General features: G+C 50.3%; 1 protein-coding gene across 1 annotated transcript in view; it reads left to right on the top strand.

Moving 5' to 3' along the window:
• The first annotated feature begins 405 nt into the window (after positions 1–405).
• Positions 406–25,329, top strand: part of LOC119109206 (uncharacterized) — a 32,239-nt gene continuing 7,315 nt past the window's right edge. The window contains exons 1-4 of the mRNA XM_037232803.1: positions 406–477; positions 20,215–20,411; positions 20,681–20,813; positions 22,293–22,429. Of these exons, the coding sequence (XP_037088698.1) occupies positions 426–477; positions 20,215–20,411; positions 20,681–20,813; positions 22,293–22,429 (519 nt within the window). The 5' untranslated portion in view covers positions 406–425. The remainder of the gene's footprint in view (positions 478–20,214; positions 20,412–20,680; positions 20,814–22,292; positions 22,430–25,329) is intronic.

The following is a 25,329-nucleotide window of genomic DNA, read 5'->3' on the forward strand; positions in this document are numbered from 1 at the left end:
CTTTACTAGTTGTTGGCGATGTCATGAGAAGTGATGCATAAGTTCGCATGGTGTCCGTGCCTGATAACAATCGAAACCTTTAGCAATTGGACCCTCCATTTGCACTGGCGTAGTATGCACTTAAAATTATAAACGGCTGCTGTTGCACACGTTCTAAATAAAAGCGACCTAGAAGCCATGTTGCCTGCTCTCACATCGTAGTACTCCAGACTGCCTCGGGGCAGACACGGCAGGTCCATCCCAGCTCACCATTGTCGGATTCCACCCGCCCCCCCCCCCCCTCATCTGCGGCCCCTCGACTGTCGTCGGCGGGTGCCGGGCGTGCGCGCTGGCCCTCGTCGCGGCCGACACCCCGTCGCCGCCGACGCGGGCACCAGTTGCGCACGGGCGGTGGGCCGGGACGACGGCGGCGAAGGGCGACGGAAATGGCTCGGTCCCTCCTGCTGCGGGCTGCCGCGCTGCTCGCGCTGCTGAACGGTCAGTAGCCGGAAGGCACGGAGTCTCAGGCCAATCAACTACTTGTGTATTCAATGGCAGACTGGCTGGTTCGTTGGAAGGGGAGGCCATAAACATCTGACTTGATAAAGCTGTATCTCCCTTGGTGACCGGCTTTCATACTTCCTTCCCTTTTTAGAATTTGGCATGCTGAGTCTCTCTCATGTGGTGGGTGCGGACTTGGGTCCGGCTCATGTCTGTACGGTGGCGATAGCTGTGTGAAAGCCTTTTATCACATGATTGTCGTTATACACACATTTACACAGCTGGTGGACGATACGTCGCGGATGAGGTCAAACTATGACATTTGGGCTTGTTTTGGAGCTGCACTCCGGCCGGATAACACGGGCCGCGGTCTGGATGCCCAGCCCCACCAGCCTACTGTGATGTTATTTTGAAACACTCGCGGTAACTTAAAGGTGTCATGGTTGTCTTTTCATGCCACGCCAGTGTCGTTCTTCTCATGTTATCTTCTGGGTATGTGGCATATCATACTAAAATGGGTATGTGGCATTCAATAGCGAAAATGTATGTGAAATGGTGGTGGCATTCAAAGCAAGCGAGAGAATACTTGCTTTTGCTTTTCTTGTCTTTGGGAGACTGCTCTGTGCATCAGGTTGGTGAGCATGGATACAAGCTAAACACTCACAAGTCATTTAGCATGCTATCAGTGCAGGCGCGTTCCTTGAGACTTTTTAGTGACTGGAGATTTTGTAAAATGTGTATGTGTCGGAAGACTCACAGCACGCGGCGTACCTTGCCTGCCAGCGTTCCAGCGTAATTGCTTACATTTGAAGCCGTCGCCATCCCCAAAACTCGACTGCCAGAGCGCCAGAATCTGAACACTGTGCGGCGAAAAAAAATGTGTTTGGGATCCCGAAACTGTTCTTATGACGCCAGCCGGTGATGGTGACCTGGCACCTGACGAAGAGGGCCAGACTAGAACAGGGCAAGCGAGTCCTGGCATTATACGACACTTCAAAGTAGGTCGGTTAAGTTCATATTTTGTCTATTACAGTGGCCAATGGGTTGTGAAAGTCTTGAGACTTATCTGTTACGTTATATTAGGAAAACATTCTGCAGATGTGCTGGTGTGTTTGCGAAACATATCCATGCTCTTGAACGCCAAAAGTTCGTCCGCGGTTTGTACCTTATGGGTTGAATAAGGTACAAGGTGTTGTAAACCTGTCTGAATGATGTGGCAAGTCTCCTTCCCAAATGTCTTCGCACCTAAGACTTGTTATTCTTTCACGCTTTTTGAGTGCTTTAGGTGGAATGGTTTGTTAGCCACAGCAGTCTGAGAAAGTGTGATTCGGAATCACGTCGAGACCCGGAGAATCGCTGCTCGAATTACACTGGGCCCATGTAAAAGTGTGGAGATTCGAGTGCTATCTTGAGTCTGAATGAGATCAAGTACAAGTCTGCTTATTTAATGCGCGCTGATCAACACTTGATGTCTGTGGCCAGCCCCTGCTGGGCCAGCAGGGTAGGTCCAGCCCAGCATATGACTGTTTCCCAGCTTCACCAGTTATGTGGCCTTCACCTCATGAGCCTTGTAAAGCATTATTTTGTTAACACAGAGTCCATCTTAATCGTGTTTGAACATGATAATGTATCATCTTTATCTGCGTTTGACACCGTGTCCCTCGTTGACCTACTAGGAGAAAAACAGAAACATTTAAAGTCCGGCTGCAAGCCTTTGTAGTAACGATTGTGAACAGAAAATTAAAAGAACTCGGCAGGCTTCATGCCGGAATATCAACGGACCTCTCCTTTTTCTCCTAGTTTTTAACGAGGAATAAGGTCATTGGTGCTCCTCTTATGTATGTATTATGTTTCCCGCAGCTGCACTGAACAACTTACCTTTCCATCAGTGTTCAACACTTGCCAGTGTCGCCTTCTTGCATCTGTGACATTTTTACGCAAGATTACCCATGGTTATTTGCCTAGGTTTGCCCCGAAATGTAGTCGGCCCGACAACAAGTCGACCTATGCTAAATGTTAGCAGCACATGAGCACGAGTTGAACGATGCAAGGCATGCAAAGTATCAGAGAATGGCTAATAATGTATAAGATGAGCTTGACCTCAGATAGCGGAATACGCGAAGTATAAGCTGTTGAGAAGCTGTAAGCTTTCTAACGACCTTGCGCTTATCCCCTTTTCTCCAGTCTGTCACGGGCTGGCAGGGAGCCGGTGCCCGCAGCCATCAGTCAGCTGTGATTGGCGAGCGCAAAGTGACCACTGCGGTCGACGCGCTGAAACACAATACACAGGAAACAGTTCTGATTGGCGCGAGATCCTATCGTTGCCGGTGAACCATCGCCCGAGGCAACCACTTCACGCCCTCACTCGACCGGGGTGGCCTGAAAGCCCCAACCTCTACTAACTTTCGAACTGAGAGGGATAGAGCGTCGGGAAAGGCGCGAACCTGTTGCTTGCTGTTTAAGCTATTCAGATGTAACAACCTGAAAAATAGAGTAGGATCATCGGCAGGTAATTCTGAATTCACTTCTGCTATTGTTTCGATAAAGGACATGTTGCCGAAATATCAACCCATCTATATTTTTCATTTTTCCTGGTTTTTCTCCGAGGGATAAGCAGCACTGTCTTATCCATGTGAATAAAATATTATTTGCTAATGCGCTGAACAACTTACGTTAGTTTTTATTTTCGGGTTCATAGATTATCTTTCAGGCCAGGATAACGACACTAAACGGGCCATGTCATCGACACACAATCTTGTTACCGGTATATCTTTCAAACAAAGAAACATTAAATAATTCCGTAACCGCCAAGATACACTTTGGCGTCTTCCATTTCTGGCAATGTTCGGGTGCTGGGGCATGGATCAATGCATGGCCTCTCAGGGCAAACAAGGATGCCAGGGATTCGCCGTGCCATGTCGATGCCAGTTCATCACAGGCGATCGTATGGCTGCCTAGATGCCGCATGTAGGCATGAATAATTCAAGGTTGTGAGTTTGTCCGACTTTGAAGGGTCAAACGGTCGTTAGAATTGTCTGCCAACAACTGAAGTATGCTGTTCATTTAGCTAGAATTATCCTCACACGACATTTACGAATGGGCTCCTGCATTCAGGTGCTCAAAAGCAAAACAAGTTGAATAATAAACAATCGCCAATGCAGCTCGTTGGCCCACATCATGGAGCAAACTATTCTGAGCGGAATTACCTGTTTCATACTCATTTGAGCCAGCGTGACCTTGAACCAACAAATTCATCACAACTGGTTGTTTCAACCGCAATGTGTGCAATTGGTCGTTCAAATGACAGCGATATGGTGGGTCGTGACAAAATGTTCTTGCAAGTGTAAATTATGTAAATGTTTGGGCGTGAATGACCAAGACTGGTATGCTAAATGTTTCACCCAGCAGGTTTCATATAGAAGATCTTTGATGACCTCGCTCATTACCCTCAGGCCAAAAAGTCTAATTTAGCTAAATTCAAGATCGGTTATAGGTATCAGCTAGCAGCATGAGCCGATTGCCAACACATGGAATGTGTTGTTCATTTAGTGAGAAACATCCCTCACGTGGCATTTATAAATGAGCCATAGATCAACACCGATTCAAATCGAAATGGTGAAGAATTGGAAGTAGGTTTAAAATGTCATAAATTTAGCACGGCAAAACATTTAACAAAAATCAGCATGAGATCTCTAACTGTTATAAAGGCGGTCAAGAAACGGAAGTCGATAATGAAAACACAAAGAGTGAAGTGTTTGATCTTGTATTCGCGGAGTTCACATAGGCCCAACTGCTTGCAGCTGTTGGGGACAGGACGTGAATGTTGTCCTGTTTCCGATCGGCCGCACCGGAAAAAGATCTGCTGCGCAGAAGAGAACTGGCAGGAGTGCTGCATGCACACATATAATGTCATTCCTTGGAGGTTTGTCAGATTTAGGAAAACCGGCCAGAGAGAGAGAGAGAGAGAGAGAGGAGAGAGAGAGAGAGAGAGAGAGAAGAGGAGAGAGAGAGAGAAGAGAGAGAGAGCGGGGGGGGAAAGAGAGGAGAGAGCGGGAGAGAGAGAGGGTGGACAAGAGAGAGAGAGGGGAGACAGCGATGGAGAGAGAGAGAGGAGAGAGAGAGAGAGAGAGAGGAGAGAGAGAGAGGGCGAGAGGGGGAAAAGAGGAGAGGAGAGGGAGGGAGAGAGGGGAAAGAGAGAGAGAGAGGAGAAGGAGGGAGGAGAGAGAGAGAGAGAGAGAGAGGGGGGGGGGGGTAGGGGAGAGCGAGACAAAGAGAGAGGTGTCAAGCTCCATAGTGTGAGACCCATGGGAAGTGACCTCCTGAAGATGCCCAACTTTGAAGTGCCCAGCTCACTGAGAGCCGTGCGCGCAGTACATCAGCGTAGCGAGGGTTGAGGAGAGCTAAGAGGACTGCCGAAAGTAGTGTTGACTGCTGCAGGGAACAGATGTATTAAAAGCTACTGGTCAGAGAACACGGACTTGCTTTCAAGCTGAAACAGGTAGCTGTTCTTGGATCACATAGACAGCATCCCACTCATTTACCTGTGTACACGGAAAATAAGGTCGGTGGCTCAGCACATACTAACCGCACAAAACCAGTAATGCCATCGGAACGCATGGCGAGTGTTTCATTGATTCGCGTCACATTTGTGCTAGTTGCATGCAATTTGTCAATGATTGCCGGCCGAAGAAGCTGGCAGCGGCGGTAGGAACGTAAATACAGAGTTGTGAATTGAATATTCGCGTCTCACTTATGGATGTCGGTGCCGCCTCAAGCCACGCATTGTGCGAGCCCAACTGCGAACCCAACAGCACCATCCCCAGCGCACTATGAGCCGCAGCTCATCGCATTCAGGAGCTTATGGCAAGATCAAGTTGGTCATTAAACGTCGCTGCATATGCATCTTGGGCACCTTCTAAAGAGTGTTCTTAGCAAGCATAAATATTAATTCGTACACTCAACGGCAACATGGCCCAGGATGGACACGGGACTTCCTTTTTGAAGTCTGCTGTCTTCTTATGCTGATGGCAAGGGCTCAGTTTCTTAAAGCAAGTTGGGGGAGCTGATCAGTTAAAAAGGACTAAACATCCCACAAAAGCGTCAAAAAACGAGTTTCTCTCCGGGTTTGGCCAGCTTTTTTCTCAAAGTTTGGAAGAGGGGCTGGAGCCGCAACCTAACAAGAAAACTACACCCCAAGCTGATGATGGTTTTCGAGACCCAAAATACCCTGCACCTTTCAAAATGAAAAGCTGTTGGCCCGCACGCTGAGTTGCATGTGTCCACCTGGCAACATCATGCCTTTCGGAACGGAAAAGAAATCATGGCGGCAATGGTCTTCGAAACGTGCCTACGGGGACGCCAGAAGCACGTTCTTGCCACTGAGTTATGAGCAATATGCTGATGAAACGCTCGGCCATATTTTGCGAAGTCTTGACATCAAGATCAGGATTTACATTCCACTCAAGGCTGTCCCCCACCGCTGCCTCTTCTAGGACGCGTGCTGAACGACTACACATTCCCGGCACTTCAACTCAGTTGCTTTCAGGCACCTGCGGGTCGTTAGCGGGCCTGGACTGCATCGCCCCCCCCCCCCCCCCCTCCTTTCCCCCCGTCCCGGCTGACGGCAGGAATAATCCCGTCTATCACTTCGTTTGAACGGTTTGACTTGTGATTTAAGCCTCCTTCAGCAAAGGTGTGTCAGATTGACTTGCAAATGGATCTAACCCAGCGTGTTGGCAACGCGAGCAACGCCTCCCAGCTGTCATACATCGCGACTTGGTTCCGCAAACTTGAAATGAACTTTGACGCTCAACCTGTAGACCCATGATCATTCAGGCAAGCGGTGCTGCAGTAGCGCCATGATCATTCAGGCCAGCGGCGCCACAGAAGCCCCATGATCATTCAGGCCAGCGGCGCCACAGTAGACCCATGATCATTCAAGCCAGCGGCGCCACAGCAGCCCATGATCATTCAAGCCAGCGGCGCCACAGTAGACCCATGATCATTCGGGCAAGCAGTGCCACAGTAGACCCACGATCATTCAGGCCAGCGGCGCCGCAGTAGAACCATGATCATTCGGGCCAGCGGCGCCACAGAAGACTCCTGATCATTCAGCCGAGACCCCAGACTATTCAGGCGAATAGCGTCACATGACGTGTCACTGAATTACGTTCACGGCTCCGACCAGCTTACACTAATCCGGTTGGCTTGCATCCGTGTCTAATTACTGCTGACGGTCGCGGCTCGTCTGGTATGACCCCAACACAGCCAGCGCCACGGACTCTGGCAAGGTCAGGGGGTCATCGGGATTGGGCCACGCGTCAGGTCGGGGTAGGGGGGGGGGGGGCGCCCCGGCCCCCTAGCTGGATGCCGTACTACTCCGCGAGTTGGCAGACAAGGCGGACGTCTTGGCGGCGTCGGCGTCAGCCTGATATCCGCCTGCGCTCGCTGGCCGGAGAGCTGTCGGGTCTCCGGCCGGCTACTGTCGGCGCGTCCAGGCCTGTTCGGCCCTCAGGCAGGAGCTGTCGGGGCGTCTGGAAGCTGTCGGCCGGCTGGCGCCGCCTCCTGGTGGCGCCAGCGTGGCTGGGCCGCCGCCCGAGGCCGCCGGCGGGCGCCCAATCAGGCCGATCGCGCCCCTTCCCGCTGCGGGCGGGGCTCCGGTAAGTTGTGCGCTCTTCGGCGGAAGGAATTGGGCTTGGCTGCCGAGTTGTGCTCGAGGCGATCGTTTCCGTGAGAGCGTGTCAGCTGGAGTGGGCTTGGCGGATGATAACGCTGGATTAACGCCATCACCTTCACCTCGCTCTGGCGCTTCGAAGCAATTTCACCGTTGGCGAATTCGGGGCATTAGTTATAGTCAGACCTTACCTTTAGTTTGATTGAAGTACAGATGTGCCTGTGTCGTGAAATGTGTACTTGTGCTTTCCAGTCTCCATACCATTGCGCAAACTGTGGTGCAATGCGACACGAAATACCCAGGGGTGCGCCTGATGTGCAATCCGTCTGGCTAATTAAGCGGGTTTGTTAATCTAGTCAGATAAACCAGTACTATGTGTAGATATCGGCCAGAATGACCGAATGATGGTCACACTTCAGGTCAGTCATTACGTTCGTACGCTGTGTTTTGTGACTTGTAATGAATTGGACTAACGTGACTCCACGCAACCTCTTCCTCATTCCCTCATTAGGAGGAGGTTGAGGGGGGAGGAAAATGTGAACTGCCGTTCATATTTTTCAACTGTTATAGTTTCCTGCATATGGCTGCTCGCTACCCTTATCCTGAATTTGCTGTCGAAAGCATTGGCTATGCAATTCAATTCATGAGATGCCTAGTGCAGGCTTGCATCGAGTGTCATTATTTGTCCATGCGCCAGTGTATTGTTTTCTTACAAGGTGCACAAAGAAAAAGAAGTACAATAGCTCACAGCGGTTGAACTCAACTGCAGACAAGGATGTAAAGTCCTCAGCACGATGACACCCATCTGACCCGAAAGTATGCAATGCAATGAATGTTAGATCATATTCTACTTAATATTCACTGTTTACCAGCTTTTTCCACAAGACCGAGTGTGATGTGTTTAATCTCTTTGGATAAAATCCAGAGAACTTTGGCCAGGAAATGAAAAAGTAGATCCGAATTAACCTTCCCGAGAGGAGAGCTGTTCGCGTGTCAGTCGGGAAATGGAGGGCGCCGTTTGCCGCCGGGCTATGAATGACCTCGAGTCAAGAAACAGAAGCCAGCAGCCAGCGTGGTATATCCGAGGCATAACAACGCCGATTGCGCCTCTCTCGGCTAAACTTTTTGTCTTCTTCGGAATGCGTTGTCTATTACCAGTTGCCCGCAAACGATCTTGCTAGTTAATTTGTCGGCAAACCTTCACAGGCTCGCTCGCGGTCAAAACACATCGGTCTGATTGGACTCCGTACCAATTTCGGTTATGCAAAGAAAAATAGTCAAAGCGCTTCTGAAAAATAAGGCAAGCATTTCACCTTCAAGATCTTCCCAGCGTTAGTTAAAAAAGTCATTTCATACGCGGGCGGAGCCCTAAGCCACATGTGTTTACATATCAGACAATGCAAGTAAAGACGATCCTCGGCTCTAAACAAAGTTCACCTGCGCCACAACAGCGAAGCAGGACAATGAAAGATCACATGAGATCATCAGGCGCTAGGCTGACAACATGCAGAACAAAGCTGACAGAGAGTGGACACAAATAGTGGAGGGGGGGGGGGGGGGGGGGGTGGTACAGGCTGCCACCATGGAACACACGTGTTAAGGTTTGGTTTGTGATGGCAAGTGAGCTCAGATTCAGCAAGTTTTAGTGCAGCCTCAGCTCTGCAAGTGCGCAAAATTGTCATGGGAACTTTTGCAGCAAGATGCAACTTGTGCGTGTGACTTTTTAAGAATCTAATCACAAGAAGAGTTCCAAACTTTTTGTATTTTGCGTCTCAGATACGCTCATTTTACTCGGCTCGTCTATGATGTGTTTTCCACCAAAGCAGGAATATGTTTACCAGGAGTACACAATGGCATATTTATGTCGTAGATATAGTCGTGCACAGTGTTTCTGCCCACCACACCCGCCTGGCACGTGTCACACGTTTGGTTATCCGTCCAAAGCTAGCCATTTTGCTCCGTCTCCTTTTCCAAGCCACTCGAGCAAAGAGGTTTAGTGAACGTGTCTTTGAGTCTACTGTTAAGTTAGGCAGTCGTGTTCATATTGTTTGTATGGTGGTGCGGACTGATAATGCAGCATGATGGTGGCAGCTGCGGTTTGTAGTAGAGTTCCGTGGTAACTTGGCCAAAACTTTGTGCCGTTAGTAGCCGCGCAGGGAAACAATCGCTCCACTGACATCTGCTGTTCAACCACCACCTAACCTTCCCTCCCCGCCCCCTACGAACAAGGCAGACCGCTTCCAAAGGGTTCCGTACTTCATTCGCTGATCCGAGAGCTAAACTTGCCGTGTGATGCCATCAACGATGCCATGCGATGTCATGTTATCTGCGATACGACAAGATACGACCAAATATTATCGAATTACAGCGTGATACCATACGATGCGTATCGATACGATAGCATCTGTCTGCAATATGGCGGTGCAATGCTGTTCACAGTCGGAGCACGCGGACCACCACCGCCCCACAGTGCGGGAACTATGGGTCCATATAAGTATCCATAGCGCACGTCTGCTGTATTCTCCTCGTTCTCCGAGACTGTCGGTACCCCATTGCGCAGCTGTGTGCAGCTAGGTGCGGCTGCTTTTTCAACAGACGTAGAAAATTTGGACCTCACGTCCGTAAATTAAACCCGCTTTGTACTACTTGTGGAAAGCACACGCAGTGCTTTACCACTGCTATAAAAAAGATCCGACAGCCCGGCGCCTTGCGGCTGGTGTAAGTGATGGTTGGAAATCCGATGCGCTATTATTCAATTTTCAGCGGTGGTTTTCCCTTTGGATTTCGATTATCTCAGTGGTGGAGCATTGCGCGTGGACCACGTGTTACACAAAAGCCCTGGTTTTAAATCTATGACGGGAGGGGCACATTTGCATCGCACGTCGCATGAGCGGTAGTATCTTCCTGCAACGCCGCTGCACAATGTGGTTCTCCGCAGCCTGAGTGCGGAGATAGCACAACTCACGCATTAGCTTACGGTTGTTATGAAAACGTTTATAACGCATCCCTAGAAGACGCATGCACGAGTTAGATTTCCTTTGCCCACTTCCCGCGCTGCTAATGGAGCTGTGCCCATACCCACCCGTTACCCATGGAGCTGTGCCCTTACCCACCTGTTACCCATGGAGCTATGCCCAAAACCACCCGTTACCCACGGAGCCATGCCCATACCCACCCGTTACCCATGGAGCTGTGCCCATACCCACCCGTTACCCGTGGAGCTGTGCCCATGCCCACCTGTTACCCATGGAGCTGTGTCCATACCCACCTGTTACCCAGGGAGCTATGCCCATACCTACCCGTTACCCATTGAACTATGCCAATACCTACGCTCTACCCATGAGGCTCTGCCATTCTGCCCATGCCCACCTATTAGCTATGGAGCTGTGCCCAGGCTCACGCGCTACCTATCCATAATCAGTTGTATCTACCCGTTGCTCAGTTTGCATTGATCGGGGAATTACATTCCAAATTACGGAAGAGTTGCAGGGAAGTTTACAGCCAAACAGACTGCCTGCCTTGATAATCGCAACGGTATTTGCAAATGAGATTGATTATGGCTGAAAAATGCACAATCTACACTCTGCAACATTTCGCGGAGGAGCACCCGACATTTTGTAAACAGCTTCCCCACGCCCGTGACGGTGTTTTTTCCAAAGCACATACCCAGCCCATTCCATCGTCCATTGCAATGGACATCCATGGGTTTACCCAACCCATCAAGTCATCTAATTCGTGCCGTTTCGGATAAAGAGATATACGTACAGAGAGTAAAACGCTTGGATGACAAGGGAGGAGACCGCCCTGGTGCCAATCGACAGTGAAAATATGTCGTTCTTGGTGTTAACGTACGTATTGCGGATATTTTAAGGCAACATCAGACTGAGTTGCTACTGCATTACGTACCCACTGCACAGCACCACACGATATACCGCACTGCTTATTGTTCTATATTCATGGAAGTGCTTCTGCTTCATTTTTGGGGGCATAAGTGCACACAGCATGAAAATAAAATGATCGCAAGACATTGTAAGATATCACGTTCATCAGATGAATTTTTGAATCGCTGAGCTTGCAACACGCATCTGAAGTTGGTACCTCACCCGTACCGACTTATTCAGTATAGGTAAAAGCATGGGAATCCCTCCCTGCCGTTTTTTAGATGAAAAGGTCTCAACCCAAAGATTTCAAAGGGTGTCGTTAATCAACATTTCTGAGTCACTCGTATTGCGGAACTGGCTACGCAGTTGGCTGAATGGCTTGCCATTGTCCGAATCCGAAATAAAAGTGGGTCATTACGGGAAGTGAAGCGGTCCTGTGGGCGTACCATTTGCTAGTAAAAGCCGCACCGCACTGTTATCGTGAAAAGAAGCATGAGCTTTCCTCCGGTCGGGTGATTTACAAATAATGAATCTGCAGTGGTTCTAAATCCAGTACTGGCTGGACGAACGGAACAAAATGTGAGCTCACTGTTTGCAATACTAAATGTGAATGTGAAAAAGGCTGGATGTCCGTCGTCCGGAGCATTTGAGCCAGGACTCTGCAGGTGATTCGAATCATTTGAGGCTCTTTCTTAACCTTCTCGCACCTGCTGCAGGACCTCAGGGCCTCCAGCTCACTATCTTGATGAATGAGGGATTCGCCTGCAAAACTGGTTACATGCATCTTGGAAGTTTTTTTGACGTGTTTTACTAAGGCATTTAAATATGTTTCATAGCAAATGTTCTATAGTAGGTGTCGGTGCTCCAGACGATAAGCCAGCGCGGTCGGACCAAGAACGTTTCGTTCACGCTGACAGCAAAATAAACAGACATGAGTGCTAGGGAACTGCGTGCATAGTGCTAATGAACCAAAGTCAGGATGGGTGTTTATTTCGTGTCCGTGGGTAGCCAGGATAACGGAGGATATCGGCGTATGATATATGCTTTCTCATTTTTTGTTTCTCTAACATGGCGTCGCAAACACATTTCCGTAATACAAGTCAATTAATCGAGCATGTAATCTTGTAACCCTCTCAACTTTGCTATTCGGGCTATGCGCTGTTTTACGGACGTGCTCAAATGCATGCGCACACGCAAATGCACACACACACACGCGCACCTTGATGATAAAACACCAAAGCGTTTGATGTACTGTCACGCATCAGTATGTCGGTGCAATCCTCAAGCTCGCCAGGTACAGACACCCGGGACCGCCGATTCCCGTACTGCCACAGGAGAACTGTTCCACATGGACGCAGTCCGGGTGGCAACGCTCCGACGGGCTACCTCAGGGCGCGCCATCGGCAGCTCCAAAAGATGGCAACGCTCCGACGGGCTATCTCTGGGCGCGCCATCGGCAGCTCCAAAACATGGCAACGCTCCGATGGGCTATCTCTGGGCGCGCTATCGGCAGCTTCAACATACGGCAACGCTCCGACGGGCTATCTCTGGGCGCGCCATCGGCAGCTCAAAAAGATGGCAACGCTCCGACGGGCTACCTCAGGGCGCGCCATCGGCAGCTCCGAAACATGGCAACGCTCCGACGGGCTATCTCAGGGCGCGCCTTTTCGGCAGCTCCAAAACATGGCAACGCTCCGACGGGCCATCTCAGGGCGCGCCATCGGCAGCTCCAAAAGGGTTGTCAGGCGCGCCACGCGACTGTGGTTCGACGCGTGACGCGAGTTGACACTGCATCGTGATACAGCACACGCTCCTCTTTCACAGGCATCGGCGAGCGAAGGATTTGTGAAGGATTTTATGCAATGCCGCCAGGTGGCGTTTGACTAGAACCTCTCCAAATCTTTGCCATTTTAACTCGGCTAGGATTTGAGAGTCTTGATCATAATCGTAGTTAACTGATATACTCGTACTATGTTAACTTGGATAGTTAAATTACATGCTTGGCTCCCTGGTTCAGTTGCATACTCGGCTATATGGTTAACTTATACTTGGCTACATGGTTCACCATATACTTTCACCCGTACATTCATATATCACATGAGTAAGTTCACCTGACTACAGGCGGCGTAAGTCTTGAACTATGGAAACTGTCCGACCTGGATGATCTGGCGCTTCCCGGCCGTTTTCTAGAAAGCCGCAAGCTTTGCAACCACGGATTGCAAGGTCAAGCAGTATTCAGCAATATAAAACCCAAGTCTACAAGGGTTGTGGTGTTCAAATTGCTGGGCATTGACGTGCAAGCTGTTTCAGTGGACCAACTTTTTCCACAACATTGCAGCTGGTTAACAAAGAACAGGTAAGGTTTTACCGAATAAAAACACGGTGAACGTGGGATGAAATGGAGTCTAGATTTTGACCACCTAGCGTTGCAGCATTGTGAAAGTAACAGATTTTGACGGAGGAAAAAACAGAGAGTCGTATCAGCAAACTATGAGTTAACGTGTTGTGTTCAGACGGTCACGCGCCTCTGTAGCAGCGATGCTTTTACTTGTAACACGCTTGTCATGAACATATAAAAGAAAGCAAAAGCAGATAGACCTCACTATGGGCCTCATGCTGACGAGTAATCCGTAACTTCTGCGGTTCAATATTTGCCTTAAGATACGGTGCAGAACTGCGGTGGATTCGTACCTGGCACAACAAAGTATTTTGTAATCACGCCCTCTCCTTCAGACCTGATGTCGATCCCTAAATCAGAGTTGGAAGGCGATCTGAGCATTTGGAATAAGCCCGTCCAATGCATTAGCTCGATGATGGTGGCACTGTGACACGTCCTTTGCCACCGAGATCTAGAGTATCAAGTCCTAGCTGACCATTCTGAAACGCTCTGTGTAAGACCTGCATGGGTTCTGGTGTCAACTGAAGTACGGTTGATATTCAACATGCCAACATGCCCTTGTACAAAAACTGCATTTCTCGTGCTCAAAATTTCGCTGGTCTCATCATTTACTCGTTCATTCTGCCATCACGCAGTAAAAGACCTTTAATGGCAGTTTTATGATTTATGACTTAATCGACCAGTTAATGAACGGATAATCAAGCTCTTTTATTTATTCCAGCCTTCGGTGTTGAACCTGATCGCCCTCCACATGAGCACTGATCCCAAACGGCCCGCCATTACCGGCATCCCATCCGCAAACATCATTAGTGGCCATTTTCTGTTTGTCCGGTACCAACAGGCATCGTCTCCCCAGGCCGGAGTGACCTCCCGTCCAGCACGGTGCCTCCGGGCGGCGCCCTCCCCTCCCCACCCCCACCCCCACTCGGCCAGCCGTGCTGGGCCGCGTGGCACCGCGATGTCCACCCCAGAGGCCGTTCATCAGCATTCAGTCCGGTCGCTTGCCCCGCTCGTGGCGGACCGGGGGTCAGCTGCCGGACGAAACGCACCAAATCGCTGGTGAAATTGCGCCGCCCGGCCAGGCCCGCCATCGATCCTGGCTCGGGGCGGGCCGACCGGCGCCACGGCGAAAACAAGCGGTCGCAGTCGACTGCCGGTCAACATCGCGGCGCTCCTCGTCGGCGGATGATCCGCGCACGTCTGCGCCGCTCCCGTGCCCGGCCGGCTGAGGAGATCGCCCGGGTGCTCGGCCGGTTGAGGAGATCGGCCTGGCCGCTCGGCCGGCTCCGCTGAATTGGCAGCTGTTCGGCCGCCGTGGGCTGGAGCTTATGGGAGGCTCGCGAGGGGGGGGGGGGTGATTCCGCTGCATTGTCGTCAGAAACTATCTCGTTCAAATGGAGTGGCACCGCAATGTGCGGCTGAGAAGCCTCACTGACTGCGACTACGGCTTCAGGCTGACTGGACTGAGGCTGGCTGACGCCGCTGACTGCGACTACGGTTTAATGGTGACTGGACTGAGACTGGCTGACGCCGCTGACTGCGGTACGGACTGGCCGTCGGTGACGCTCCTAGGCGTGGCGTATTCAAATGTAATGGTTCGAGTGCTGCTTCAGGATATTCTTACCAACAATCACAAGGTTGCGAATGCTATGATTTTGTTCTTGGTACGCGATGTAAAGGATTACAAGGGTACTGTGATGCAAGGCATTTGGTTGCGGTGCGTTTGCTGCTGTACACCTTATCCACGTTTTTGTTTGGAAGTGCTTCAGCTGATGATCATCGGTGTGTTTCACACAGAAAACACCAAGAAAACGCCCCAAAGAAACTGCCGTGCTGGTGCTTTCGTACAATTAGACATTCATTGTTGCACAAAGCCTTCAAGCTTTGCGGACTATAACGTAGATATATTTTATCAACATTGTCCCATCCCCACCCATAAATACGGTAAATTCACACACCTGGAGTCGTCGGTGTTCCTGGTGCTAATACCATCAAACATCAACCCATTTCACTGACGCTCGGTCCGTGTTCGGCTCTGTTTGAGAGCCGACCAATAACGGCGCCGCTTTTGAAACCGCCCGCGCCGTAATCCGTGGCGCTGTTTGCCGTCCAGTTGTTGGCGCTGAGCAAGCACAAACGCCCCGAGACCACTCTTTGTCCGCGACAAACGTCGGCGTTGTGACCGGGAGGCGGCCAGGTGCTGGCCGCCTCTGCGACCAGCCGGCCGCGGCTGCGGCGCGTGCCGACTGCGGTGTCGCCCGTCAGGCCGCCCCCTGCTCCTGGGCGCGTTGAACCCGACCGCGGCTCTAGCTGTGGAGGGCTTCCAAGCGCGCTGGAGCGTGCGCCGATTGACCCAGAGCACGGCTGTTGAATGCAGGCTGCTGCCCTGCTAGGTCACGGCATGGTTTTGATATTGGATGTGTTGGGTCGCTCTGAAACTGACGTCGTGTGCAGATATAGCGCATATGTCCTCTGGGAACTGCACAGCTCTTAAATACGCTGGTCCGCCCACCCTCCGACTTGGTTGATCTCAGACCACCATTGCACCAGGTTTCCCTCCAGCGGACGCTGTTGGAGACCGTTTGTCCATCAAAAGCATTTGATCATGGCGCGGCGCGGCCACCGCATTAAAGAAAGCCATTGTCCGACCAGATTAGACATAGCCTCCCATATGCATTCGTCGCTGCAACAAAAGCGCCATGGCATTTGAAATGGATGGTTGCCATAACCTAGCAGTGTGTCCCACAGCAGAATAATGACCGCGATCGAAATAAATGGCTTGCCGAATGTATCAGCGGGCCCGACTTGGCCCTTTGCCCGCACATGCATATGAAAGTTACGCCTGGTCGACAGGCATTTCCAGCCCATCTGCCAGACGCTTGCCGAAGTCCTTCGGCAGCTGACAATCGCCGCAAGACGCGCTCACACCAGGCCATATGACACCAGGTGTCCGGCTGTGATACCGAGTATCCGGCTGTGATGCCGAGTGTCCGGCTGTGGTGCCCTCCGATACTTGAGATAACTGTCTGTGATGCCGGTGGTGACTATCCGTTAGGACGATCTCCAGTGTCTGGTCGTCCCATGCCCGGTGTATGAATGTGATACCAGTCCGGTGCATGTGCCACCCGTCCGGTAGTCTGATCTCCGGTGTGTGGCTGTCCGTCTGTCCTCCTGTCTGTCTGGATGTCTGGCGTCACATCCAGGCATCCGGCTTATCTGGCACCCGCTGCCCGACTGTTGGAGCTCCAATGGCCGGCTGTCCGGGCTTCTGACGTCGGTCGAGCGCCGCGCTGTCCGGCGGGAGCCACGCTATGGAGCGGATGACACACGCCCGCGCCGTTCGGAAGGCCCCACTATATCTGGAACGCCGCGGAGCGCGGTCGCCATCGATGATTCACAACAGCTCCCAGTCAGCATCGCCCGCATCGGCGAAGACGGAGGCTTATTTGGCCCCCCGAAAGCCAGTGGCCGTGCGAACTAATGGCGGGTAGGGGAGAATCCATTAGTCTGTCTTTCACAAATTCTAAGACCCGGGAAGTCACGAGGCTGAGCGCGGCACCCAGCCAGGTGGCTTAAGGAAGTGGCTGCCAGCGCTGTGAAGAGGCATTAGTCCCGTGGTGGTTCCCAGAACCGAACGCTCACAAACGCGTCCGAGCTCTTCACCCCGGTGTCGAACAGACCCTCGAGCAATGGGCTCATGGGCCCAGTGAGCTTGTCGTGACAGGTCCTAAACCTGACTGGTAGGTAATAATATGAAAGTGGGAAGGAGTGAACTGAGCGTTAAAGCACTGCAATGAAGCTTTTTCACACAGCGTGCTGCCAGTGCCACTGGCAATCGTTGAGGTGCAATCCGGGCAAGTTCGTGTTATGTAAGCGCGCTTTTGCGGATTCGGTAGAAGGAAGCGTCTGCACTTGCTTGTAGTTCGTGAAATGTCGACCTTTCATGAGCGGGCCTGAAGTTAGTTTGGTTTTAATGTTGGCGGGAATAACTAATACTGCCGAAAACTAGCTTAAGTATTGAGCATGTATTATTGCAGCAGCATGCCTTTACGTCGTCGGCCCGCCTCCGTTTGCCTTTTGCCATCGTTCCTCAGATGACTGTCTTGACCTTTCTGCAGAGCCAGCCCACGGGGCATGGGAGGTCACGGACGCATTTCACATTCATGGAAGCACCACCCGGAGCTGAATACCGATGCCTGCTGTTTGGCCATTCCAGAAATCAATCAGGCCTTCACCTGACCTGGTAGAAAATTCCGTTTGGGGTTACTCCATGTCTGGAGAACAGATTTGTGCACGCGTTCTACATCCGAAAGCTCTCGCTCGTCGCTATTCTTGTCCGCCATCAGCCAGCCAAGCCTCCTACCATTTCAATGAAAAGCATTCTCAGCACCGTACGATTCCGATACTCGTGGCGTCTTCTTGGTCGCTCTTAAATGACTCGGAATTCCCTCTCACTGTGGTATGCCGGGTATCCCCACGATATGAAACAGATTATGTGAAGTAGAATGGTGTCACAGTAAGCACGCGCCACCCAAATTCATGACGAATCTCTTCCATGAGCAGAAAACATTTCGAACATAAAACAATGAATGCACAGCTCCCATAGTCTTCAGGTGGGGTTTACAACAAATATTGAAGATGAACGTGAGCATATCTGGCCTCGTTGTGGTCGGATCCAACAGCAGCATCACACAAGGAGGACATTAAACTTTTCAATCGACATTTTGGGCCCGAAATGATAGCCATCGCCGCCAAGAAAATTTTGGCTATGCAGTAGCTTAGACGTTGATGCGAGTACAACACGCCAACGAGGGGGCGCGAACGTCGGGTGAGCTCACCATCTCCGTTTGCTCCTCCAGTATCAATTGCCAGCATTGTAGAAATATTTTATTAGTTATCAGTATTGGTTAGTCCCATCTCGCTGCAGCACCTGATCCCCTAGATATGTCCCTGTCCCCGACAAGCGGCCTTTAGCCTTTTGGTGACTTGATAATTTTACATTTTCGAGTTTAATATAATGCTGAGGTCCTGTCCCCCGTTGAATCGCTCTGACTAGCACTGCACGCTAGCTGCACTAAGAGAAGGAACTGAGTGCACTGAAATGCGCGTAGTGATCTGTTGAACTGTGGAACGGTCTAGTTTGCATTATCTGTTGATACCATTCTACCTACTCGGACACCAGTCGGGTTTGTCCGACCCTTGGCCGCCGAAATTCACGGACGGAGCGAGTGACGGCTGGGCAGATTGGGCAGCAGAGTGGGGCAGCACGCATATATGCATGCCCATAGCCACCGTCGGGCAACACATCGTATGCGCATAGCACGCAAACATGAGCGACGTGTTGAAAACCAGCGGCATCGACGTGCCCAGTTTACTTTGCACGTGAAACGTGGCTGATAAACGCCCAAGCTGACATTATCGGCGCCGACAGCTTAAAGTTGAGCCTCATCAAAAGCACTGCACTTATAAAGCAAAGGCATGATAAATGCGTGGTCTGCCAAACCGTTTATCGCTTCCCCGCACAAGCGTGTTTATTTATTTGATGCTGAAAGTTTTGCGATCTTAGCTAAAAAAAAAATGTATTGGTGACACCGTTTCACTTCAGACAGTTGACCCCGTAGTTACCTGACATTCAAGAGAGAATCAACCGACATTAACCTCTAAACTTGTGGTGGCTCTAACATTATTAGAGGCAAAGGTAGCAGCGGCTGGCCCCAGTCACTTGAAAGTCACATGGCGTTAAGTTCAGGAGATCGTTGCATCGGTGCTTCAGCTCACTCGGCGCAGAGAATGGAATGTGCGTTAGGGATCTTTAGTCACGGAGCTGTACGCGGATGGAATATTTTGCCTAGAACTGTGGTTTTGTGCCCCCCGGGTAGGCACTGTAGAGTGCTCTCGCGTATGACAAAGGTGATATTCTTTTTTTCTGTAGCAAGGTTCCTCACATGTCGGGTAAGCAATTAGTGCCCATATTTAATGTGCAATGGGCCGGCATGGGTCCAGCTTTTTTAAAGAAAATTAGGGGCATGAGTACAGTTATGTGTAAGGGGTTCAAGAAATACCAGATCATGCTTCAAGAGTCAGGGATGTAGTTCTCTATTTAGTTATGCGGGCGTCAGCCTGACTTAGGCTCCAGCCATTCCGCCCCAAACTTTTGAGGAATAAGCGGGTTAAATCCGGAGAAAACTCGTTTGTTGGCAAATTTGGTGCGCGGGGCTGGTCATTTAATTGCTTAGCTCATTTCGCGAAAGTACTTTCCTGTCAAAAAATATCACATAATGGTGCTAACTGTGCATCTTGGAGAGTAGCAGCTAAGTTCAAGTATTATGCAATCATCAAATGAAAGCAGCAAATCCCTGTGTGCAATTTTCCGGATATGTTTTATAATTAGGAGCTTTCATAGGAGCTTTCATAGGAGCCTAGAAATTTAAATCATAAAAAGATGGTTCTTGTGTGAGCATAGGCAATGGGGAATAGGTAACGGGTAGGTATCGCAACGACCCAATGCGCAGCGGGTGAATCGAACGAAGTAAATTTTATTCGTGGAAGCCTCCACAGCGCGCGTCTTTCGCTGTCTTTCTGCTGATGACGTGAGCCGCTAGACAAGCTTTTCACGTGATGCTGCGTCTGTTTTGTGCATAGCTTTGTGCTATAGAAGTAGCCTAAATAACAAGTCACAATTACAGGGCCGAACCGGCAACAAACGCTACCGTAGGTTAGGCGCTCAGCCGGGCGCCAGACTCTCTCTCGGGCTGCTGACGCGCGACGGCCTGTGCCGGTAGGCTGTGCCGGAATACGCCTGCTGAGAGCATCCATCGACGGCGCCGTGCCCCGCGGCGATAGCCTGACTCTCGTCTGTCAGGTCGACCCGGAGGGCAAGAAGATCTACCAGGCCAAGTGGTACAAGGACGGCGAGGAGTTCTACCGCTACGAGCCCACGTCCAACCACGTGTTCCCGGTTAACGGGACCGATGTCGACGTAAGCTAAGCCGTGGGGCTGCCGTGGGGTGTTCGACGCTTCTGGTGCGCTTTGAAGGCATTTCTGCCTTTGTTGCGGTGTTTCGACAAACAGTGCTTCCGAGACAGATGGAATGAAGAAGCATGAAAAAATTGTAGCTGCTAGCAATATCCTACACATGACACATTAACGCGTTGCAAAAGCATCTTGTCGCCAGCAGTGCGATGATCCGTCGCCTGGCTGATCGCCACGCGAATGCTGGTCATCTGTGCCGATGCTGTGCCGTGCAGGAGGCCTTGTCGGACGTCTCTCAGGTGGTCCTCCGAGGCGTGGACCTCGACACAGCGGGCAAGTACGGCTGTGAGATCACCACGGAGGGCACGTTCGCCACCGTCACTGCCACCGGATTCGTCACAGTGGTCGGTGAGCGGGGCTGACGGTGTGGGGACACGTGATAATGTGGGCAAACAGACATTGTAGCTTCAGCATCGAGACCAACGTATGCTCATCATTGTACTGCCCTTCTTTCATGTTCTCTCCATCCATTTATGAAAAATCAGCTTTCATTACACACCGTAAATGCCTATGCATGCTATACATTACGTTAAAATATTAGTTCAACCAGATATGACCTCTCGTAAGTGAACGGATCTTTGTCGGTGAATACTTTTGAAAAGTATTAAATCGACCAACCTTGTCTCGCAACATAAGCCTGAAGTTTTTGGATAATGTTGTAGGTCATTACGCTGTCAGGATGTGATATAGGGATAGATAAAAACTTCATTAGATTTTATTTCTCCAGCTGAAACGACTTTGAAGTGCGACGAAAGACACTGAGTTGGGCCTGGTGCCCTTAGCATTAAAAGGGTTCATTAGAAGTTAAACAGAGCTAACGGAAATTAAAGTTCAGTACTATCTAAGTTATGTTAACAGTTGAGTTGTTCCTCTTTTTCATGTAATCGCAAATAGATGTAACATTTGATATGCCAATTTCTTAACATCTAAGGTATTGGCTAGTAGAGATTCCAAAATGGAGGGAAGTACCGTTGGTCTATTCTTCTTTGTCATCAGTTATGGAAATCGAGTTTTCTTAAAGGTTTGTGAACGATTGTTATGATCGTTTATTTTAACAGGAAAAATCGCCTCTTAGCATAACGCATAAAACAAAGCGACTCAAACCAGACTTAATTCAACTTTGTGGTTCAAAACAAACACACGTTGGGGCATCACAACACAACCAATTAGACCTTCGAATCCTTGAGTTACAGTAAGCTCCTTGATTCTTGGCCTTTCATGCGTCCCCTGCCAAAGATACAGGACGCTTCGTGCTATAAGGCGTATTCGTACCGCACAAAAATTTCACTACTCTTCGCTATGCCCCGAAGCATTATAATGGAGTGCCTTGTCTTCATTCAAACTCCCTGATTGGTGCTTCCACTATACCTGCTGCGCGTGGTTCTCATTAGGTTTACATTAAATAATGATTTCTAAGCCTTCTTTCACGCCTGGTTTCGATCGCCCACTTTGATTGTCCTGTCATCACCGGCCTATTCTAAAAAGCGCACTGAAGTTTGGCGACTTATCCTTATTCGCAGCATTAGGCTAGCCGAATCGTCTTTCTTCCATGTGCGCAGATTTCCAACGAATCTCATGGCATAAAATTGCGGCTTAATACAAACTTATAAAGTGGTATAGAGTGGCGTCATTGGCGACCGTGAACATTCCGTGACATTTCAATGAAAGTAAATAGTTTCAATTTCAATACTTGATTTTCTTTCGCTATGCCTGATGGATAAAACTCATTGGCTATCACTGTGGTCGCCGTCGATGTACCTTAGGAAGTCGCCGCCGCTTTATCAAAGACACTTCCAAACGCTGAAAATGTTCACATCTATTTTGCAGAAGTGCCCAAAAAGGAGCCATACACTTCGACAAGTGACATCATCAGCCGAGACACGGGTGACGTCATAAGAATAAACTGCACCTCTGAGCAGTCTCGGCCGGCAGCAAACCTGACCTGGTTAATCAACAACGAAAAGGTATGGCGTGAGCGTTTTATTGTACGCAGTATTTCACTGCATTTAGTCGACGGCTCCGCAGATGTTTCGTTCTTGTATCGGCCCAGCGAAGTTGTTTCAATTGATCTATGCTCCATTGACCTATCTATATTGATCTGTGCCTGCTTCAGTGAACTTCAGCGGCTTACAAAGCAATAGTATATTGATGAACTTCCTTACAAGTAACAACAGAAGACTTTCACTCTGAAACAGTGGCCGACAGCGGCGACTCACGCGAGGATCTGAGTGCAGCAACTCAGCATCACAGAGGTGCTGAAACAATGCCAAGCCCACACTCCCAAAGCTGATCCCCGCCGGAGGTGGTGTCGGTTCGCGTCAGCTCATCACGCCCCGAGCCTGGGCCGCGTCCCGGCGGGTGGGTTCCGGTCGCGAGCCGTCAGCCTACACGCCCCGCCACCGGCCAGTTTGGGCGGCGCATGATCCCCGTCGGCGGCCGCCACACACGACCACGTCATCGCCGTAATGCGGCCGGCCCATTAACTAGATTAGGAGGGCTAGCCGGCTGCAGGGGCGCGGCACAGACTCCGCTGGCGGCGGCGGCGGCGCGTGCTGCTCGTCGTGGAGACCTTGGGCACAGCGGGCGTGTTATCACGCACGTGCTATCCGAGTCCGCAGCACGTCAGGAACGGTTGGTGCTCCTACGTCACAGGGTCATCAGTGTCGTCACGCGTTTTAGGTGCTTCTATTGGAAGTGATCTAGTTTGTCCATCAAGTTTGTGCTGAGCGAATCGCCACAGGGTGGTGATTTGGAACTCTCCTTAAACGTGATGAGCGCATTGAACGCACCTGGGGCAGAACACGAATGCCGTCACAGGGCCAACTGTCGAATTACAGGGTCAAGTGGTTCTGGTTTACGTGATCAGCGCCTTTCAGCTTGCTTCCGTGGGAGCTCACCAACCCACCATTTACGTGATAAAAAAACAAGCGCCTGTTCGGAACAACACGTGACCTCTGAAGTGGAAGACATGACGCGCTGCACGGACAGGAAACGTGCATGCCTACGGCACGTTTTGTTCTCCCCAGCTTCCGCGCGGACGACGTCAGCAGAGATAATCCTGCCGCCCGCGTGACAGCAAATAATTGTTTTGCATCAGGGTGTTGGCATTATTCCGAAATAAAGTAACAACAGTTGAAACGAATGGTGGCTGTCCAAAGCGTTAAGCCGGATGGCGTAGGCGGCCAGCTTTTGCAGACACTTCCCAAGGCCTTCCCGCCTGGCCAGGGTGCTCGTTGTTCCGCCATCGCGTAGCCGACGCATCTCACCGCGGCCGTTTTTGCCCGCGGCCCCGTCAAAACAATGCCAAACATCGAATGGAGGGGATATGGTGCGGAAAATACCGCCCCGAGCGACAAATGATGCCGCCCCCGCTGATCGAACCGACGCCAGGCGAACGAAGCGTTGCGGACGCGCGACCTAGTTTAGGCCTGGCGGGGGCGCTCGCGGCGAGGGGGCGGCAGGGGTGATGGAGTCCGGGGGCTGCTGAGCGTGGATTCAGCGTGCGGATTGGGGCTGGTACCGGGCTGTGAAGACTAACTGAGTCATGCTTCGGATTTCTCTCGTTCCCTTAACGTTTTTAGTGCGTTCACCACCTGTGAGTCTTGTGAGTCATGCCTTTGCTGAACACCAACAAGACCGGTCTCATGAATCAGTGCTGGTTCGTTAGTTGGCCTACGCCTTTATCGACATTTTCGTACGGAGAGCATGAGTTTCGTTGAATATATCTACCGTCCCGTGCTGCTGCGGTTAATTACCCAACTGGAATGCTACTAGCAAAGCCGGCACATTTATTTGTTGTTGATTATAGACCGGTGCATGACTATAGGTCATGTTGTTGGGATCTATGAAAGAATGTTATCGATTCAACGTTGAAAGGTATGTTTGGCGTCTGGGGTCAGGGTGTAGATCTTTCCAAATCATTTGACTCATAGATTCCGAGGTGATGAAATAAAAAAGCTTTTTTTCAGATTTTAACGTAGCTAAACTCTCAAACGCTTCTTCAAAGGTCGTTTTTTTCTAAGAACGCTGAAAATAACGAGAACGCGTTCACAGCTATAGGCGAGGGGACACATACACGAAGACCAACACCTGCAAAAACAGACCAGTCTGAAGCAGACCAGGAGTAGCAGCTAAGATGGACATCGGTAACTAATGGGAGCTTGCTTCTCTTGCTGAAGAAACATTGCGAACAAGATTGTACTAATAACGGTTTATGGCGGGCATCAGCAACCGGGCCCAGGCCTCATGACTCAGGATGAATACGTGCTGTCAGCTTAGTGGATTTGTTGAATCTGTTAGTACCACAGCTTTAGAAACCTTTCACAGTTTCTTGGAACAGTCCTATGTGAAACTGGGGTTCTGTTAAACGTCCTAGGTAATGAATTTCGTACAGCGAATTTGGGAATAAGCGTTAGTATCTTGGAAAGCAATTCATATAACGCAACCCACTAGAGAGTTAATAGTGTTGCCTCAGCCCCATTATCATATCACATCACTACAGGATAAACTAGTCAGTAGCTACTTGAATGACGTTCACAATGTTTAAGGCTATGTTACCAATCACAGTGGTGGACAGCGCATACGGTCGGGGCTAGTCTAACACGTGTCCGTGTAATGGGTTAAATGCGCCACGCCCGGTTGGGGGTCTATTTAATTTACTGAGATTTCGAAAAATAAAAGAGCTAGAAGTACTATGTAAACAGGGTAGGTAGGGTTTTCGATGAACTCGTTCATATCAAACGTTGATATACCTAGGTCGTGACCTTTGGGTCAAATAAGGGCAATGTCAAACTTGAGATTGGTGCCTGTAGTGCCCCAGGTGTTCTCTTGCAGCCAGATTTCATTTAGATCATATATATGAACA

The sequence above is a fragment of the Pollicipes pollicipes genome, unplaced genomic scaffold (assembly GCF_011947565.3).
Source record: "Pollicipes pollicipes isolate AB1234 unplaced genomic scaffold, Ppol_2.1 Scaffold_2555;HRSCAF=2994_pilon_pilon_pilon, whole genome shotgun sequence".
Lineage (NCBI taxonomy): Eukaryota > Metazoa > Arthropoda > Thecostraca > Pollicipedomorpha > Pollicipedidae > Pollicipes > Pollicipes pollicipes.